Source organism: Suncus etruscus, chromosome 4 (assembly GCF_024139225.1).
Source record: "Suncus etruscus isolate mSunEtr1 chromosome 4, mSunEtr1.pri.cur, whole genome shotgun sequence".
NCBI classification, from domain to species: Eukaryota; Metazoa; Chordata; class Mammalia; order Eulipotyphla; family Soricidae; genus Suncus; species Suncus etruscus.
The window spans coordinates 113658871-113680128 of NC_064851.1; the positions used below are offsets into that span (position 1 = coordinate 113658871).

Below are 21258 nucleotides of genomic sequence, written 5' to 3' on the forward strand. Positions count from 1 at the left end.
ACTTTTTGATTCAGCATAAAATAGCTGTATTTTTGCTTGAATTTTCAGTGAGCATTTAAAATTTTTCATTACAACATATTTGTCAATACAGATGGCAAGATGGCATGTGGGAAGGCCTCCTGGGTACAATATGCTAGGCCCAGCTGGAAGGTTTCCAACAGGATGTAAAGCCTGACCTGAAGCCTGTACTTTAAAAATCATTATTACTTCGTACACTGCCAACAAGATCCACACAAAAATAACGGCGCTGGAATGACTTCACTCTGGGAAAGAAATAGACAGGCACACAATTCTGCAAAGAAAAGTAACACCATAAAATCATGCCACAAAGATATGTCATATTTATTCACTATTGAGTAGAAAAGCTCATGTACTAAATGAAATACAAATTCTTAATAAAAATATTGCAGTATATTAAAATGTACAACACATACAGAAATCAAAGACCTACAGAAGTTTATGCAGCAAGTTCTAGAATTAGTGATTTGAGCATTTTAGTAACTCTGCAGTTTCTTCAAACCTACAAAATAAAAATATATTAATAATTCATAACAATAGGATTATAAAATGTTTTGATTTTAAATAAATTTCAATATTTTTCTTATGTATAGGTACACTTAAGTTAGTGGTACAGTTAAATTATACTACATTAACTCCAGTTAATGTAGTATACTATACATTAAGTATACTACGACCAGACGGGCAGAAAAACCATTAGAATTATGAGTATTTCATTCTTAAAGTGTTAAATTCAGTGTTTCTCAAATTTCTAAAAACAGCAGCATTGATATTTTTAGGTAGTAAATGGCATGGGAATCTGATATAATACCATGTCATAGTTCCTCCTTATATTTAACTATTCTTTAAAAAAAAACTTATCTAATTTTATTTTTGTTGTATAAACAATACTAGTAATACTATTACAAAAGTATTTTAAAAGTATTTAAAAGTCTTTAAAAAGTCACCATTATTTATCTATATATTATTTAACATCATGATATACTGGAGATCAAAATAGATAGTGCTCAATTACAAAGATTGTTGCACTCTTTAACCCACAATTAATTCCATCAAAGATGCTTCACCTCACTTGTTAGAAACCGAAACAGTGACTCATCTCACAAACATAGAACTAGAGCTGGATTTATTATCCACTGGAGCCCGGAGGAAATTCCACACCTGACTGAGAGACTTTTTAAGGTCTAAGACACATATGCACAATCTATATATACTGAAACCCAATGCAATTCCCTATAGATAAGTGAATTCCTCATGTTCTCTTTCCCCAACTTACATTTTCTTCATCCTTTCCATCTTCTGCAGTGATGTTTCCTAAAATTTAAAAACAAGCTTAGATTATTTTTCAAAGCAAATCATCATCAAAGACACACTGTGAATTATCGAACACATTCTAAAAATACTACGGTAATAAGTTCTGTCTACTTATCACCAAGAATTCTTCAGAGAGAATAAGATTTATACTTGCACTATTTCTCTTGCCAATGACACTGGCAATCAAAGCCAATGCTTACTTATTCTCCTGACCACAGAAAGCAAGTCAAAGCTGAAGTTGGCAGTTTTGGGGGCCGGAGTGATAGTGCAGTGGTAGAGCGTTTGCCTTGCATGTGGCTGATCCCAGGACAGACCTTGGTTCAATCCCCGGTGTCCCATAAGGTCTCCCAAGCCAGGAGCAGGAGTAACCCCTGAGCATCACTGGGTGTGGCCCAAAAACCAAAAACAAACAAACAAACATACAAATAAATAAAGTTGGCAGTTTTTCTTACCTCTGAAAAATTGCTCAAACCACAGGAAGGAACAGTTATGTTCTTCGAAGTTGTATTTTTTGAAGAAACTGTACAAGAGAACAGAAGAACTGTTATCTTCTCTTTTATTTTTTCTCTTTTTTCTATCCGTGGAGAAATTATATTTTTGGTCTTATTTCTTTTTCCCAGGGGAAGCAAATTTACAAGTTTCTGTACAGATGAAAAAAAGTGGTTGTTTGTATTTAGTCATTGTACTTAGTCAATAAGTATAAATAAATGAACATAAAATGATTACTAGTATAGATCCAGATATGTTTAAAAAAGATACTGAAGATAATGATCTATCCTTGGAGATCTGAAAGTTACAACTGGCTAATCGATAATAAAAGGTAATGCCCATTGTGATAACAATCAGCTGAATCAAAAGGCAAGTTACTAATTTCTTTATAAATATAAATCACATTATTCACGCATATTTTTTATTAAAGAGGTAGGAAAGTCAGTGAAATAGTACAGCAGATAAGGCACTTGCCTAACATGTAGCTGACCAGGATGCTTTGCCTGGCATCACATATGTCCTCTGAGCACCACCAAGAGATCCTTGATACAGAGCCTGGAATAAGCCTTAAGCACCACCAGGTGTGGTTCCCCAAACAAACAAAAAACTGTGTAAATGCAGGAGTTTCAGAGGGGGGGAGGGGGAGTACCCATGGTACTCATGGGTTACTAATTGTTTTGTTTAGATGTCATTCCTGTTGGTAATGGATCACCATATGTGGTGCTATGGATCAAACTAGGGGGTGAAAATGTGCAAGGGCCTTAACTTCTGTGTGAACTTTCCAGCCTTAAACGGTGAAAACTTTGGTAAAACCTGACTTTTATCTTTTAAAAAGTCAAGAAACATCCTATCCTGATAGATGCAAATGAAAAAAAATAATGCTTAAAATTCAGATTCATAGATTTATTTCCTTCCACACACACACTTTTTTTTTGGTGGTGTAAGGCATGTAACCCTTCACATAGATGCAAGGTAAGAATTCTTCCACTGAGCCATATTCCCCATCACAACAGATTCTTTTTCCCAAAGAACTCAACTCAACATTCTGAGTATTATCCAATTCACAAAATGAGAATATTTCCTACAACTGAATCAACTCCAGAAATGCTGTAGTTAAGACCTGCGTCCTGGTGAATAAACTTACTCCTAAGTCACAGCATATTTCACTGACAAATGGAGGGAGGGAGAGAAAGAAAGAGAGGAGAGAGAGAAAGAAACATCTATCAGAGAGCCATTTAAACTGGTTCACTTAAAGACAGTTTTATTCTAAGGTTACACAGACAACCTCAATTAGGGAACAAAGTATTACCACATGAGGACTGAAATACAAAGACTTTTACTTTCACCTCTTGGGGAACCACAGTCGCAAATACTTCTCTTGCCTATGTGTTCCTTTCTTTTGCTTACTCATGGAAAAAAAAAATGGGTCAATCCAGGCTCAATAACATCATTTGACTTTCATGCCCTAAGTCTCAATTTCTAAGGGATAGAAATGATTTGCCTCAGTTGCGTGATCAACGTGAGTTTTTACAAGTTTTTCAGCGTATTTTTAAATTGTAGGTGAAGCCCTGTAAATGATCTGGTGGAGGGCACTATCCACCAGTCAAGGGGAAAAACTCTGAAGAAGAGCTACTGACTTCTGTCTCCTTTAGTGGGTGTCATGGGCAACACACGACATGCAACTAGGCAGGGATTTCATGAACTCTACCCTAATCTTGGGTCTTTTGTGTTAATAAAGAAGAGTGACCACTGAAGGTACTAAATATTTTATGTCATTAAAAAGAAAGAAATAACTGGGTAAGTCCCAGAGTGTTCAGGACAAGAATGGAAAAAGGAAAGCGATGGAGAAGACTTGATTAGAGATTTGAGGTGTTCAAAGTGCTCAGATGAGTGCCAAGAAGCACATCTCAGTGGGAAATAGCTTGGTGGGTGAGCAGACTGGTGCACTCTGCACACAGAGCTATTCAGGACATTCCAGAAGTTCTAGACTGGACCAGAAATATATGTTGACCTTAACCATTACCCAGATGAGCTCAATGCTTATTCTTTTTTTTTTTTTTTTTTTTTTTTTGGTTTTTGGGTCACACCCGACAGCGCTCAGGGGTTAATCCTGACTCTATGCTCAGAAATTGCTCCTGGCAGGCTTGGGGGACCATATGGGATGCCGGGATTCCAACCACCGTCCTTCTGCATGCAAGGCAAATGCCCTACCTCCATGCTATCTCTCCAGCCCCTCTATGCTTATTCTTTTCTATGGCAATTTTCCTCTTGATTTTGCTGAGTTTTTCTTTGATTAGCCATACTGGCATTTTCAAGACGGAGAAAAAAAAACTAAGAACCAGGGTTAAAATAAGAACCTCAGACTCTGCATGTGGAAGTGTGAGGCTCAAAAGTCAGCATGGCATTGGTCCCCTAAATCCTCCTGGGAGTGAGCCAGGAGCTCCCTGGGGCCAGAGTCTGGCACTTCTCAAAATTTATTCCCAGAGCCAAGGAAGTAGCTTGGCAGTAATAGCACTTGCCTGGCTCGTATAAACCCTGGGTTCAGTCTTGATATTTGCCTTAAAAAAATACTTCCCAAGTTAAACATGTGCTTAAGAACAAACTGGTGCATCACTACTTTGAACACCCAAATGAAACCAAACCAAACTCCTTCACTGGTCAAGGTCAGATTATAAACTGGATATTCACTTCATTCATAATCTATAAACCATTTCAGATGTAGCCTATCTGTTCCTCAGTGTAAGTCCTAGAAGTTATGTAAAACTGATTATATGGGGCTAGAGCGAGAGCTATCATATGGGGCTAGAGCGAGAGCTATCACAGTGAGTGGGGCATTTTTCTTGCACACAGCTGACCCAAGTTTGATCCCTGGCATCCCATTTAGTCCCCCTAGCCTACCAGGAGTGCAAAGACAGGAGTAACACAAGCACTGCTGGTATGGCCCAAAAACAAAAAACAAACAAAAAAGAAGATATAGACAACAATTTCCTTTTATAATAGTATAAGGCACTGAAGTTGATACTTAGAAATTTTGGAGATGAATTTTTATTCTAGAGCACTTGGAAATTAAAAGAAAACAACTCCAAAATATCTATCACTTGGGGAACCATGTAATTCCAGGGATTGACCCTCAGGATTCCACATGCCCCTGTGCACCATCTCTAGTCCAAATTTTGTAATTTCATACACCGGAAGTTATTTAGCTACTCTGTCCTGTAAGACACACAGTAAACTGGCTTCTTTGGCAAGCCTTGGCTTTATTAATCTGCAATTCAATATCTTGTTAATCTTGCTAGTCCTACGAGCACTGCAGTTGATAATCATAAAGCATGAAACCATGAAAATCACCCTAATTTTCTTGGGAACTCCTTATATACCAGCAATATTAGCAGCAAAAAACTTACCTGGGTTCTGATTTTCCACATCACCACTAGAAGCAGGGTTTTCACACATTCCATTGCACTTCGCAGATTCATCCTTCTGGAATAACATAGGTTAGTATTTAGAATAAGGTCCAAGTATCTTCTCTTGAAACCAGAAATAGTAGGGCAGGGCACTTGCTCTGCATGTAGCTGACCCAGGTTCAATCCCCAGCATCTTAACTGGTTCCTTGAGCTCCACCAGGAGTGATCTCTGAGTACAGTCAGGAGTAAGCCCTGAGAACAGCTGGGGGTAGCCCAAAAACAATGACCCAAAAAACTGAAACTGATAAATAAAAACATTAATTTTTAATTAATAAATTAAATTAAATTAATCTGTTCTTTATTTTCCTTTTTGTTTCCTGTTTGGAACCACACCTAATGCTGCTGGTGGAGAGGTCACTCCACACTGTGTTCAGGGGTCGTTTCCAGCAGTGTTTAGGGAACTAAGTACCCAGGAACAACCCTGGGTCTCTCACACGCAAAGTGTGTACTCTGCATGTTGAGCATTCACTCCTACCCCTCTTTTTATTTTACATTCTTAGTAGCAAGCATAATATAAAGGTGAAACAATACAGGCTTAAATAATTTAACTATTGTACTTACTAGAGCAATCACAACATGTCTATGCATACAAAACAATCTTTCTAAAAGTGGGCGAACTAGTTGGAGAGATAATACAGTGGGTAGGGGACCGGAGAGATAGCATGGAGGTACGGCATTTGCCTTTCATGCAGGAGGTCATCGGTTCGAATCCCGGTGCCCCATATGGTCCCCCGTGCCTGCCAGGAGCAATTTCTGAGCCTGGAGCCAGGAATAACCCCTGAGCACTGCCGGGTGTGACCCAAAAACCACAAAAAAAAAAAAAAAAAAAAATACAGTGGGTATTATTGCATGCAGCCAACCTGGGTTTAATCCTCAGCATCCCACTGGTTCCCTGAGTGCTGCCAGAACACTACTGAGTGTGGTCCAATAAACAAACAAACAAATAAATAAGTGTTAGTTTAAGCAGATAGTCAGATTTTTGAATTGTTAACCTAAATTAGACAAGGAATAGTGTAGGGTACTTATCTGAGACCCACCCATTTCAAACTAAAATCCTTAATAAATGAAGAATTACATTTGCATATGGGGGCCCTATTTGATCTTCAGCATACCCCCTTCCCCAGAGTATTGTCAGGACTTACACCAAGCCCATTAATAAAGGAATGATCATATTTGACAGATTTTATAATTTAATAATAAACCTAGAGACTTCTATTTCATGTAAAATTTGAAGAGAGAAAAGGAAACTAATTAAATTTCTTCTGCTGCTGTGTTTTTTCTTTCTTCACCCTATAAAAGCCAGTCATCTGCACTGTGGAAGCATCCAGAATAAATGCAAGGTTTTCCTCAACAAAAATCAAACTCTATCTCACCTCAATTTAAGTAATTCCAACTAGTAAGAGCTCTAAAAGCTCTATTTCCAGATTTGTCAATCATTTTGCTCAGGGTAGACCACACTAGCAAAAACAAAACAGGCCCTGCCTTCACTACAACTGAACACTTTGCACCACACTCTGCTTACTTGGCATTTTCAAACAATATACAACACAGTAAAGGTAAGCATGTTTGATTTCAACTGGGCTATTATTCCATAACTATTCCACAGAACAGTACCTTTTTAGACAAAAGCAGCTCGGTTTCAAGAAGGGTGACACGACTCAAAAGATTCGCCCAGGACTTTTCGTTCACCACCACTGTTCCTTGCAGTTTTTCTTCCAAAGAGTTTAATCTGCTCTCAAGACATGTCAGTTTATTAAGCTTCTCTTGGCAATTGGTAAGTGTAGTCTGCAGTGCTGTAATCTTTGCATTAATGTTTAAATCCTAAAATGATTCGAGATTACAGATTGTAATAATCAACACCTGACATTCTTATACAAACCAATGTACTCCCATTTTTGTTGTTTTATTTCAAAATTAACAATTTAGGCAGTCAGCATGAGAGTTGAGAGTGCTATCTCTGAAGCCAGACTATTTGGATATGTAAGCAAGCAAATCTATTCTTTGGTACAAAAGATCTTAATGCCTCATTTTCTTATCTCAATGCAAAGGGAAAACATTACTTAATTTATATAGTTCTTGTTAGAATTAAATGAGCAACTTTTTTATAGTACTAGAATGCTGGCTATGATAAAACAATCATTTATTGGCATCTTAGGTCCACACCTAGCACAAAACTAAGGAGTGACCAGGAACAATGGAATACAGCCTGTGTAGTTTGCTATAAATTGAAAATAAGCAAAATAGCATACTAGTTTTTTTGGATTTGTTTTGTTTTAGGGCCACACCCAGCAAGGTTCAGTGGTTTCTCTTGACCATGCACTCAGGAATTACTCTTGGTCAGCTCAAGGGACCATTTAGATGCTGGAGACCAAACTTAGGTAGTGCCAGGCAAGTAGGTACTTGCCCTACTCACTATTGTTCTGGACCTAATAGGCTTTTAAAGAACCACATAGGCCACTTAGAGAGACTAAAGTGATCGCTTTGCACATTGTAACCTCCAGTTCAATATCCAGGATCCCTTGTCCCCAAATTATCACCTGAGATGGCTTTCCAAAATTTATCTTTGCTTAATTCAATTATTTCTTAGGAGCTCATCCTATGAGGGTTAGGTCTGCAACAACAACTTAAGAATAGATCTCTAATGTCTGTCTTTATGGGGGCATGAGTTTGTAGACACTGGACTCCTCTCTGATTGCCAAACCTAAATTGTAAACAATCCATCCCTATAGTACATATAGCCCCTCTTAAATATTATCCCTCCTCCACCCCCTTCAGAAGTCCTTCCATTCCTTTCCTTTCATCCTCCAATCCTTATCCATCAGCCCTCATTTAACCCTCTTTACCCTCAGTTCTGAACTCATTAGGTACTGAGGCTAACCTCCTGCCTCAATAAGCCACCACCCAGCTCCCAAAGCAAATGGACACCCTCTCAGCCCCACATCTCGTGCCCTGGCAAGAAACTACAACCAACACTCCTGCTGACTCATGCTATGTGGCCCTTCTTCTCACAACCCCCCCCCCCAAATGAAGACTGTTGCATTCTACCAGATTCAGCTCCAGTAGGACCCCCAGCTCAAGGACACTATCTGATCCCTTACTACTAAAAATCATTTCTCAAACTAAAAAAAAAGACCATGGTGTATGATGAAAATGTGCCTTGGATTTCACCATCCATAAGAATATCTCAAAAGACTTAATGGGGAAGCCTATATGTTTTAAATACCTCTATAATAATACCTCTTAGTGTGTTTATTCTCAACTGTAAGGTAGCCTCTTCCATCACTTTTTTCTTTAATTACTTTTCTAAATTTATTTTTATTTATTTCTTCTAGTATATATATATTTCCCCCCTTTAACTTCATCTATTTTGGTTCTGCTTGGTACAAAAACCTAGAAGAAAAAGCCTTGCCTGGGATAAAACTCAGGTCAAAACCAGGGCACAGAGATTGTGTAGACTGTCATTCTTACTCTCAAATGCACCATCAATATAATATGGCACCATTCTCTTTTGCAAAGGCATACTGAAAAGGGGGAAATTTTATGTATAGAAATAAGCTCTTATCTACTAGGGATAAGAAATTTTATGTATAGAAATAAGCTCTTATCTACTAGGGATAAGAACAGAGGTGTCTTCTACCCTGAACATGTGTCATGTGGATCCAACTTAACTCCATCTGATCAGAGAACAACCATTCTTCCCCGAATCTTATATCCCAGACACAGAACTAACACAGTTCCCTTAAACAGCACGAGGAACCAAACTCCCCCTGAGAAATTCCTAATACCACTCTGGCACCAACTTGTAACTTGTGCCATTTTTTATATGACATCCTGACAATGAAGACAAGGCAACAACTTGATCTAAGATCAGGTTATCCTATCTCATCACCTAATGGTAAGATAAAATCAGAAGACACGTCATCCTTTTTGATCTGTGCAAAAACCAAGATCGCTAACTACAGAAGACTGACTTTGACAGTCCTGACTGGGCAGAACTTATCCTGGAATCAATAAGAAAGATCCTAGCCTAGGCTTCAGCCTAGGATTTGTACAGTAACCAAGATCTCTAATTCAGATGTCTGACTTTGACAAATGTAACTGAGCAGAACATCTGGAATCATAATCGAAGACTTTTTCCTAGGCTTCATCCTAGGATCTGTGCAAAAACCAAGACTACTATTACAGAAGACTGATTACAACAACAGTGATAGAACAGAACTTCTAGAAATGTAAAGAAAGACTCTATCCTAGACTTTGTCCTATGACCTGTGCAAATACCAAGATCTCTAGCTACAAAGGCCTGATTTTATCATCCACAACTGAGCAGAAAGTTTCCTGGCACCTTAAAAAGACATTGGGGCATGAAAATGAGCATATACGAAGCCTATAGTTGTTCCCATGACAGTATGCTTCAAGGAAAGAGAAACCCTGTATCCCTGCATCTCTTAGGCCAAGAGAATTTCCTTTCTAATTTCATCAATATTTACTGTGCCTATGCAAAAAGAAAAAAAAAAGAAAGAAACACAAAACCTTGGCACATCAGCCCTCTTTCCTTTTTTTTCCTCCTCATTCTCATGGTTGTTATTTGGTTGCTGTTTCTTTGTTGGTTTTGTGCTTTTTTTTGTAGTTCCTGATTTTGTTTTGTTGGTTATTTTTTGTTATGTTTTTATTTTTTCCCTTTCTTCTTTTAAATTCATATTTATAACCTCTAAACAAACTCCTCACAGTTATTTTTCTTTTTTCTTTCTTTTCTTTTCTTTTCTTTTCTTTTCTTTTCTTTTCTTTTCTTTCTTTTTCCCTCTCCTCTCCTCCCCTCCTCATCCCTCCCCTCCTCTCTTCTCTTCTCTTCTCTTTTCTTTTCCCCAAAGAACCACATAACTTGAATCATCTTGTTCTGCTTCAAAAATTGAGGGGTTAAAAATGGATGGTACCAGAACCAAACAGTCATATGAACATTTAGTGGAAATAAAAAATGATCAGACTTAAACACCAAACCCAAAGTCAATGACAACAGAATAGATACCCAATCTACAACAAGCTATACACAGAGGATACCACCTACACTAGCAGTCCAGGGGGCAAAGGAGGGATATATGGGATACATGCTGGGAACAGGGGTGGAGGGAGGAAAGCATTGGTGGTGGGAATGCCCTGACTCATTGTCACTATGTATCTTAAATATTACCATGAAAGATTTGGATTTGTAATTCACTTTTGTCACAATAACAATTATTTAAAAAAAAAAAACCCATAAAAATCCAACTTTTGCTGAATATGGGATGCCACACAAGACAGAAGACAGAAAAAAATTTCTGACAGAGGCAGTAGAGATTAAACAAAAAAATGGTAATGAAGGTAATAAAGTAATAGAAGTAGTATTCCAGGGGCCAGAATAATAACACACTGGTAGGGCGTTTGCATTGTATGCAGTCAACTGAGGACGGATGCGAGTTCAATTCCTGGGATCCCATGTGGTCCCCCAAGCCTGCCAGAAGTGATTTCTAAGTGTAGGTCAGGAGTAACCCCTGAGCACCACTATGTATTGCCCAAAAACCAAAAACCGAAAAAAAAAAAAAAAAAAAGAAAGAAATAGTATTCTAGGAGGAAAGTAACAGAAAAAGCATAAGGAAAAATAAAAAGTACAGATTTATCCATTCTTCATTCCAGAAAACAGATGTAGAGAACCTTCATTGTACAAAATAAAAATTATCCCTGACTAAGTCGTATATCCCCGGAAGTCAAGTACTTACTAAACTTTGTAGTGACCAAAAGACCTAGTTCAATACCCTAACATAAGCTAAAATACTTACTGAGGGGCCAGAGTTGACCTATAGAAGGTAAGGTGTTTGCCCTGCATGCAGGTGGCCTGGGTTCCATCCCTGGCACCCCTAAAAGCCCCCTAAGCACCACCATGAGTAATTCCTGAGTGCAGTGCCAAGAGTAAGTCCTGAGCATTGCTGGGTATGTCCCCCACTAAAAACCATAAACAAACGAAAAGTACCTACTGAATTATAGTTCTTGATTCTAAAGTAACAAATAGTTCAAGAGGCAAGAACTCTTACAAACTTTAGATGCTGAAATAATCACACATGCCAGAACAAGATATAATGGAACCTGCTAAGGAGACTGAAATACTCACTTCTAGGTCAACACTGACTTCAGAGACCTCAGCTTCAGGTTTCTTTATTTCAGAAGGTTTTGAGTCATTCATATCAAATGTTTTGTCAGCATTCACTATGGTAGTCAAGGAGTCATCAGGAACATCACTACCATCTTCATTATACAAATGACGGATCACCACCACTTGCTTCTGTACAAGGGGAAAGTTATCGGAATTGCTTCCTGGTTTGATTATTTTAATATAAATATGTTTCTGCAAAATAAACATCCTGTCTTCCCTAGAAGATTTATGGCAGTTCCTCTATCCATTTGTTTGCACCACACTTGGTATAATTCTAAATGGCTAATTGGGGCTATTGGTGGCACTGGAGGGCAGTATGCCAGGTATAGGCTCTTATCCCTTGGCCACATGCCAGCCCTGCCTACACACATGTAGATCAAACATTATAGACTATTACTTGCACTTCCTGAGGGATTATAATCCAAGTCATTCTTGGGTTTTATCTTTTCAGTGATGTCAAGGTTTTAGTTCAAAATGTTTCTGATTTGGGGGAGGGTGTGATGTTGTTTAGTCATTATGTTAATGATAAAAACAAGGTCAGCAAATTGTTGATGAAGTGCTGAAACTGGGAACAATCCTCTGTGAAGATTTCCAAAGTCCCATCAAAGTGCTTTCCTTTTTGGGGTTTTGGAGAGAACCATATGGTGTTTCGAACTAAACCCAGGGCTCTTGCATGCTAAGCATGCACTCTGTCGACTGTTCCCTGACAATCAAAGGCTAGAACTGTATTATTTTGGGGGGGGGGGGAATCACATACTTGGCAGTGCTCAGGGTGACCTTATAAAGTGCCAAGAATACAATCAGGGTTGTCTGCTTCCAAGGCAAGCACCTTTTTGCTACTCTGGGTCCTAAAAATAAGTTACTTGAAAATAACATTCCATTAAGTTCAAGAACTAGTTCTTTAAGACTTACTGCCATCTTTCTTTTGACCACAAATAAACTACATCAAAACTTATGTCAGCAAATCAAACTCGATATTGTGTCAAACCATGATTCTTCACTTCAGATATTCCCAAGTTTTTAAGAAACTCAGACAGACAATTAAGAATAAATTTTCAGGGCCAGTGAGACAGCTCAAAGAGCAAGTACCTATAATTCAAACACAAGAGCCCAAGGTTCGATGCCTGATATGGCATGGTTCCCTGAGCCCCATTTAGAACCCCTCCATCCAAAAAGAATACAGTAAATGACTACTAGGATACATCCAAAAAGGATACAGTGAATAACTTCTGTAAACTTACTAAATAGTATGAAAATGAGGAGCAACTTGAAGTGGAAAAAGACCATGTTCAACTCTGCTTTACCAGGACTAATCACAAAAGTGAACTATTCCCATTGAAATAATTAAGGAAAAAAATTCTAAAAGCTGTATGTATGACACATCCTGTTTAGTCCTACCTTTCCTGAAGTCAAAAACCTGCCCGTGATATCAATGCCAACAGATTCTGAAGATGATTTCTCACAGGTATTTGAAGGTTCTGGCTTACTGGAACTGATTTTTTTTCTTTGTTGGGTCGGGATCTAAACAAAAGTATCCGCACATAATATGTTTTGTGTGAGTCTGATGTGCATTAAAAACTCTGCTATCATTAAATTTTCATATTAGAAAAAAGTTCCCAAATAATGCAAAACTCATGAAACTACATGTATCATGACTAAAGTGTTTATATAAATCACAAATGCATTCCAACAAGCAATTTGTATTTAAAACAAACACAGACATCAAAAAATTACTCAAATGTATGAAAACACAACTGCATTTTGTATTATTTTGTTCTCTAGGCATTTGAATTTACCCATTAAAGCCTTGCATTATTTTAGCACATGTTAGCATCATGAATGCCTTTTTGGATTATTTTTTGGTGCCATGGACAAAAATCATGGCCTCCCCTATGTAAAGCATGAACCACTAGGCCACGAAAGCTATTTTCCCTCTCAGAATTTTACCTTCTCAAAACCAGCCAACTCCTTATGCTTTTTCATCACACAATTCAAAATATCACAGATAACTTGGATTTTCCATTCTGCAAATCCAGACTGCAAAAACTGCTTTTTCGTCAAGATTGGCTTATAATTAAACTGATCACGAAGAAGCTACAAAGAGGGAATAGAACATTCAAGTGATAGCACAGCAGGGAGGACATTTGTCTTGCATGCAGCCAACCCAGGTTCCATCCCCAGCATCTCATAGGTCCCCCTAGCCTGCCAAGAGTGATTTCTGAGCAGAGAGCCAGTAGTAGCCCCTGAGTGCCTCCAGTGTGCCCGACCCCCCAAAAAATCCATAAAATCCAAACAGCTACTGGGGAAGGGGCAGTCAAGTCTGAAGGAGAAATACCAAACCCTTATTCAGAGAATATTACCGAGACTTTAAAAAAAAGTTATTGTGGGACTGGAATGATAGCACAGTGACAGGACATTTGCCTTGCATGCTGCCAATTTGGTACAAGCCTGGGTTGGACCCCTGGAATCCCATATGGTCCCCTGAGCCTGACAGGGGCAATACTCAGTGAGGAGCCAGGAGTAACCCGAGTGCCACTGGGTGTGGTCCCAAAACAAACAAAAGAAAAAGTCATTGTCAGTCATGATTATAAGGGGAGGCATCTAGGTAATAACTAGGTAGCTTGGAATACAGAGACTACTCAAAGTGATAAAATACAGTTAACCAGAGTTGAAATTGCTCAACAGGAAAAAAAGACCACACTAGAATAAAAAAAAAAAATTCTATTTACTTTTAATTTTTCCACTACATGATTTTTAGACAAGTTGGTAGGAGCCTGAGTTTCCACTTCTCACTTGTAAAATGAAACAGACCAGGAGAGTAATTTTCAGTGTCTGCTCTGTGGAACTTTAAAATATCTGAGAAGTGGCTCTAAAGCTTCCTGCAAAGCTTTTGGGTTATGAAACAAAAATGAAAAAAGACTGAACAGAAGCACTCCACGGGAAATTTCCTATTGTATCCATTCTGACTATATATAAGAGAAAAAGACTTGCTTTAATAAATGGATGGGCTTTGTAAGTTTAAAACTAAGCTTAAGAAAAATATCTGGGCCCGGAGAGATAGCACAGCGGCGTTTGCCTTGCAAGCAGCCAATCCAGGACCAAAGGTGGTTGGTTCGAATCCCGGTGTCCCATATGGTCCCCCGTGCCTGCCAGGAGCCATTTCTGAGCAGACAGCCAGGAGTAACCCCTGAGCACCGCCGGGTGTGACCCAAAAACAAAAACAACAACAAAAAAAATATCTGTATTTGAATATAAATTAATGATAGCAAGTAAGGTTGAAATAAAAAATCAAATATGTGGAGGTTGGATTAAAGTCAATGTATATGTAGTATAGTTATAGATACCAGAGTAAATATAAGCTATAGTCTTAAACCTTAAAGAACATAAAATATCTGCATTTTAGTTCCTGCTTAAAAAATGACTAAATTAAAGGCTAGAGTGGTGGCGCAAGCAGTAGAGCATTTACCTAGGAAGGACTGTGGTTCGATCCCCTGGCATCCCATATGGTCCCCCAAGCCAGGAGCAATTTCTGAGCACATAGCCAGGAGTGACCCCTGAGCGTTACAGAGTGTACACCCCCAAAACAAACAAAAAAAATTCACACAAAAAAAAGTTTCGTTACAACAGGGACTTTGAAAGCATAGCCCTTTCACAAGTTCCAAATACCTGTAAACAAATAAACAAATACCTTGTAAACAGAATCGACAAAGGACAAGTCATTCTTGGCAAGGACTTCTGTATTGGCATCCAGCAGCAGCTCTGCTATGTAGGGCGAATAGGAGGTGAGGGAATAGCTGATGATGGGCAGGGAGGCTGCCGGGTCACCCTTCACCAAACTGTTTGGGGGATAAAAAGGATTTTGAATGAGTATAAATGCATAGAGCTGGAGAATTGGGGAAACATAAGAAATGCTTTCAATCACAGAACAGGCACTCGTGTCTCAATCCTGTGCTAAAGGGACAAGAGCCTGTAGATCTCACTTGTCCCCAACTTCTCAGTCCTCCAGAGTATGAAAAATTTCTCTTGTTTATTTGCTTTCTTAATACCAAGAGTCTATGAGGTTACTGACTGAATTTTTCAAACATAGTCTTTTCTCCTTCTGGTCTAAACTATCTTCTCTTACTAAAATAAGCAAGTGTAATGCCTTACGGTACTCAAGGACTTTAGGGAAAAAAAACAACTTGTCCCATCACCTAATATGCTTTGAACACACACACACACACACACACACACACACACACAAGTGAAAACGTGAGGCAAACAGGGTTTCACTTGACCTTTCAGCTTACCCAACACAATCCACCTCATTGGGGTAATTGAGCAAGCGAAGTACTTGTTCTAGTTTCCTTAGGCTTCTTTTTAAGTCACCCGTTGCCATTGCCATTATTTAACATTATATTCAGTTCCAGCTTTCAAAATAATCAAAATTTTCACCTAAAAAAATCCATGAAACACTGGATAAGTCTGTATTTTTGAAGCTTCTTTCTTCATTTATACGTTCTATGGGCACTCAACCATCGTTGAGCTTCACTATTTCCCTCACAACTCTGCTCTCTAACTAGACTTCATGTCCTTGTATCTATAGTAAGAGTCCAAATGTCAGTACACTTCCTTTTTTCCCAAAATATGTCTCCTTACAAAGATTAGGTTGGTCCTTATGTTCCTGCTCTGACCAGGATCTCCTCACACTCTCCAGATACTTTATTTAGAACCAAACACATATGACTTGGGGAGACATATCAACCTAAAATAATTTACCTCAATGACCACTTGGGAAGTTTCTAAAACCATAAGTCATAACTTTAAGATGGAGACAAGAGCTGGAGAGAGTACAGTGGGCTGATCACAGGCCTTGGATGCAGGATACCTGGCCTGAATCCTCAGCATTTCACTGGTCTCGCAGTCACAGCTGTGAGAGACTCCAAGAGCAGAGCCAGACATCAGAGTATGTCCCCAAAACATAAAGAAACACTGAAAATAAAGGCAGTTAGCACAGATTCAACAACCAGATGTTAACTACTTAATAATTACAATTATTAGAGCTTATAATAATTAAATAATATTTACTACAGAACAGAGCTTATGGCTCTGATCTCATATAACTGACATTCAGATGTTTTGCTTTACAAAATAAAAAGATTTAAAAAAAAATTACTTTGGCTAGTTTTGTCAACCCAACTATAATCATGCTTGTAATTATGGTGCTTAAAGATTTTATGGAAAAAAAATTACTTTGGAAGAGGGGGTATGCAGGGGCTACTCTCAGAGCTCAGTGCTCCAGAGACACTCCTGGCCTTGTTCAGGGGACCTAATAATACTGGGGATCAAACCCAAGGCTGTCGAATGCAAAGGATACGCATAGTACTTCAGCCGACAAAAATCCCTATACATTCCTTTTAGATTAATATATTTTATGCTCCTTTTATATATTATCCATCAAATATTTTATAACCAATTTATGGGAAATATATTTTTCATGAAAATGTTCAAAGAAGAATTAGGTACATGAGATAGCTCAAAAAGCCGGAACTCAGGGCCGGAGAGATAGCACAGTGGCGTTTGCCTTGCAAGCACCTGACCCAGGACCTAAGGTGGTTGGTTCAAATCCCCGCATCCCATATAGTCCCCTGTGCCTGCCAGGAGCAATTTCTCAGCAGTAGCCAGGAGCACCCTAAAACAAGAAGAAAGAAAAGAAAGAGAGAGAGAAAGAAAGAAAGAAAGAAAGAAAGAAAGAAAGAAAGAAAGAAAGAAAGAAAGAAAGAAAGAAAGAAAGAAAGAAAGAAAGAAAGAAAGAAAGAAAGAAGGAAAGAAAGAAGGAAAGAAGGAAGGAAAGAAGGAAGGAAGGAAGGAAGGAAAGAAAGAAAGAAAGAAAGAAAGAAAGAAAGAAAGAAAGAAAGAAAGAAAGAAAGAAAGAAAGAAAGAAAGAAAGAAAGAAAGAAAGAAAGAGAGAGAAAGAGAGAGAAAGAGAGAGAAAGAAAGGAAGGAAGGAAGGAAGGAAGGAAGGAAGGAAGGAAGGAAGGAAGGAAGGAAGGAAGGAAGGAAGGAAGGAAGGAAGAAAGAAAGAAAGGAAGAAAAGAAAGAAAGAAAGAAAGAAAGAAAGAAAGAAAGAAAGAAAGAAAGAAAGAAAGAAAGAAAGAAAGAAAGAAAGAAAGAAAGAAAGAAAGAAAGAAAGAAAGCCGAAACTCTGTGCATTGCACACAAGGCATCCAATCCTGACACACAGGATCCCTTACATGCACAACATGTGTAACCCCCAAGCACCTCTGTTATATACATTTTGGGTTTTTTTTTTTTTTTAGGGGTTTGGGCCACACCTGGCAGAGCTCAGGGGTTATTCCTGGCAGGCTCAGGGGACCATATGGGATGTTGGGATTCGAACCACCGTTCTCTGCATGCAAGGCAAATGCCCTACCTCCATGCTATCTCTCAGTGCAAACCCCCCCCCCCCAAGCAGTTCGGGATGTGACTCAAAAACCAACAAAGAACAAAGAAGCAAACTTAAAGAATTAGAAAAAGCAGGGGCTGGAGTGATAGCACAGTGGTAGGACATTTGCCTTGCATGAAGCAGACCAGGGACTGATCCAAGTTTGATCCTTGGCATCCCAGATGGTCTCCCGAATCTGCCAGGAAAGATTTCTAAGCCTAAAGCTTAGTAACCCCTGTGCACCACCCAGTGTGGCAAAAAGGGGGGGCAATAAATCAATAAATTACTAAATACAAAAATATATAGAGCTTTATTTTTTTTCAGGTTGGACTTTAAAAGTTGATAATAAACTGAGTCCTGAAACAGACTGAGATATAAAGCAGCTGTAGAGAATAGCCTTTTTGCAAAAATGATGCTGAAACAACTGGCTAGCCAGATTCAGGAAACCAATTTTGACCCCCTGCTATAGAAAATATAATATTTCAGCCTTTATGTCCAGGTTCATTCAAGGACAATGGAAAAACATAAGACAAGCAGGCTTTTCAGATATCACCAGACAATATTATTATGATCTTCAGATCAACAGTGCTTATCTTAGGAGTAATAAACTACACTAATACTAGTACATGGACACCCTCAGGAGAGGGAAAGATAAGCTATTGAGTGGAAGAGGATGCCAGCAGTATCCAGAGCCAAGAACAAAGACTGGAATCAAATTTTCAACAAAACAATATGGAAAACAGATCAATAGAAAATTCTGAAAGAGCAGGAATTTCATATACATGGCACTTAGGTCAAAAACTTAATATATGAAGGAACTTTATATATTCATATATGTATATGTATATTTAAAATAGGGTCAAGAAGAGATGGTTCCAAGGTTAAGGCATTTCCTAGAAAGAGCAGCCTAAACACTGTTCAGAATCCTCAGTATATGAGCTGGAGGATACTGTAGGTATCTGCATTTGCAATTACCTAACCAGGTTCTATCCCCCAACTCCAGAGGATTGCCCCAACCCCTCCAATAAAGATTCTGAATGTAAACCAGGTGTAAGCCCTCAGCAGCACCAGCCATGACCTCCAAAAAAGAGGAGAATAAAGGAGAATTGGGGCTGGAGAGATAGTAGAGCGGGGAGGGTTTTTCCCTTGCATGTGGCCGGCTGATCCAGGTTAAATCCCTAACAACACATATGATCCCTTAATTGCAGAGCCAGGAGTAACCCCTGAGCATCTCTGGATGTGGCTCAAAATCAAAGAAACAGAGACATAGAGACAAAGAGAGAGAAGAGAGAAGGAAGAGGAGAAGAGAGAGACAGAGACAGAGAGACAGAACCACGAGATCTAGAACCACAGATCTAGGAGAACCCCATGAGCACCACCAACTTTTGTCTTTCTAGAGTTTATTCCACATTTTAGCACATAGTTATTTTTAATACCTATGATCTCTTTTCATCTTTCTCCTAAATCCTGACAAACATATGGGCCACACAGCACTTCTACTTCTGGCAATGGGATTTTGACAATATAGTAGTGCACACCCCTGGGACAAACACAAAGTAGCTTCTTTAGTACAGGCACAATAAACATTCTGAACAAGAACAGGGGGATCGCCTGGTTCTGGAAACGAAGATGGTAGAATAAAATGTGACTGAAGGTGTCAAAAGGAAAACAAAAAGTACTGCTAAAGTGATGCATACAGTTCCAGGCACAAGCCACACACATTTTAACAGTCTTGCAAAATTTAGGACTTTTTAAATGCAAACCTCATCAAAGGAAACTGAAAACAAAATAAAACAAAACCTTCAGCTATTCTTTAGATCTGTAACAGATCCGACTGATAAGATGGGGCTCAAGACTGAGTGTGCTCTGACTCCCTGGTTCACTCTGTAAGTGAGCTCAGTATATTGCACTTAAAAAAAGCGGAAGGGGGGGGGAAGGGGGCGGAGAGATAACATGGAGGTAAGGCGTTTGCCTTTCATGCAGGTCATCCGTTTGAATCCCCGCGTCCCATATGGTCCCCCATGCCTGCCAGGAGCAATTTCTGAGCATGGAGCCAAGAATAACCCCTAAGCACTGCCGGGTGTGACCCAAAAACCAGAAAAAAAAAAAAAAAAAAGCAGCTGCTGCAAACTCAGGTGTAGAAAAGCTTCAGATTTGTAATCGAGCTCCACCCTCTTGGTGTGACCTGCCTATCAAAGATGCCATCCCTATGAAATGTCTCGGATTTGGGGAAACCAAAGAAGCAACTATACCAACTGTCCAGGTGTCTGACACAACGTGTGCGTGCGTGCGTGCGTGCGTGTGTGTGTGTGTGTGTGTGTGTGTGTGTGTGTGTGTGTGTGAATTCCTGATCAAAGGGATGTGAACAAGGATCTGGGAAAAAGTAAAAAAGCAAACAAAACAAAACAAACAAACCCCCAGAAAACTGGGGGCGAGAGTACTCGTGCACGGCGCTCAGGGTGACTGCAATGCTCACACATAAAGATGCCTATTCGAAAAAGGTCGTGAACAATTCCAGAAAAACCTTAAATACATGCAAGGAGGGAAAAGAGGCGAGCTACTTCTCTCTCTTCCTTCATTCAGTATTTTCCGTGAACTCGGGTCGCACTTCAAATCGGAGGCTCTGGCAGGGATGGCTTGACTCTAGAAACTTCGCCACCCTAGGTCCCAAATAGGCCCCAATCCTACCATGCCCTTTGTTTGTTGTCGTTGTTGTCTGTTTGGTTTTTTTACTGGAGACACAACACACAAGGGCAGGAACTCCAGCGGGCCCGTTGAAGGGATGCAGAAGAGCAAACCTGGTTATTCGCCCCTAGCAGGTGAGATACCTGCACACGCTGCAACCTCGCCAGCTTCCCGGGGCTCCCGCAGCCGCCGCCTAGCAAAGAACCCCGAAGCCAAGACCGGCTGGGGAGGCCGCCTAGAGAGACCCGCAGAGCCTCTCCCGAGCCCCGACTCCTGCAACTCGTCCCGGCGGCCCGTCGACGCCTGCGCCCAGGAGCCGATCTCGCGCCGACCGTTTGGATTAGCAACCCAGGAGCGCCACCCGCCGCTATTGGCAGCGCGGCCACACCTGCAGCGCGGACGGCTGCGCCGCGTCTTGCTATTAGCGGCCGTAGATTCCACACGGAGCCAGCCTCGTTCTTCCGACCGGGAGACCGCTCTGAGCTCCGCCGATGGAGGCGGCTTCTATCCCCGCGTGTCCGAGTAGAGCTTGCGTGCCGGCGGCGGCATGCTCGGGCAGGCCCGCCCGTCGAGGGCCGCGGGCAGGCGCGGAAAGCCGTGGCGAATCGGAGGACAAGGAACGGAGACTGCGGCCGCCGCGTTCGCCGTCCGGACACGTCACTTCCGGCAACAATAGGAAACGT

General features: G+C 39.9%; 1 protein-coding gene across 1 annotated transcript; it reads right to left on the bottom strand.

Moving 5' to 3' along the window:
• Positions 1 to 318: 318 nt before the first annotated feature.
• On the bottom strand, positions 319 to 21041 carry CEP44 (centrosomal protein 44). Its single transcript, XM_049771301.1, has 11 exons — positions 20719 to 21041; positions 15756 to 15900; positions 15155 to 15302; positions 13414 to 13560; positions 12865 to 12987; positions 11425 to 11595; positions 6900 to 7106; positions 5226 to 5301; positions 1785 to 1852; positions 1295 to 1332; positions 319 to 520 (listed from the first exon to the last, which is right to left on the bottom strand). Exons 2-11 carry the CDS (start codon positions 15848 to 15850, stop codon positions 478 to 480), a joined length of 1116 nt encoding a protein of 371 aa, XP_049627258.1. The 5' UTR covers positions 15851 to 15900; positions 20719 to 21041; the 3' UTR covers positions 319 to 477.
• Positions 21042 to 21258: the final 217 nt, after the last annotated feature.

What these genes read in the sequence shown, in the direction of transcription:
- CEP44 (XM_049771301.1), bottom strand. Translation starts at nt 15,850, where the DNA reads ATGGCAATGGCAACGGGTGACTTAAAAAGAAGCCTAAGGAAACTAGAA. An exon ending in TTGTCGATTCTGTTTACAAG is followed by an intron (nt 13,561 to 15,154) that starts GTATTTGTTTAT and finishes CCCTCTTTGTAG; the next exon opens with CTTCTTCGTGATCAGTTTAA. An exon ending in ATGGAAAGGATGAAGAAAAT is followed by an intron (nt 521 to 1,294) that starts GTAAGTTGGGGA and finishes TTTATTTTGTAG; the next exon opens with GTTTGAAGAAACTGCAGAGT.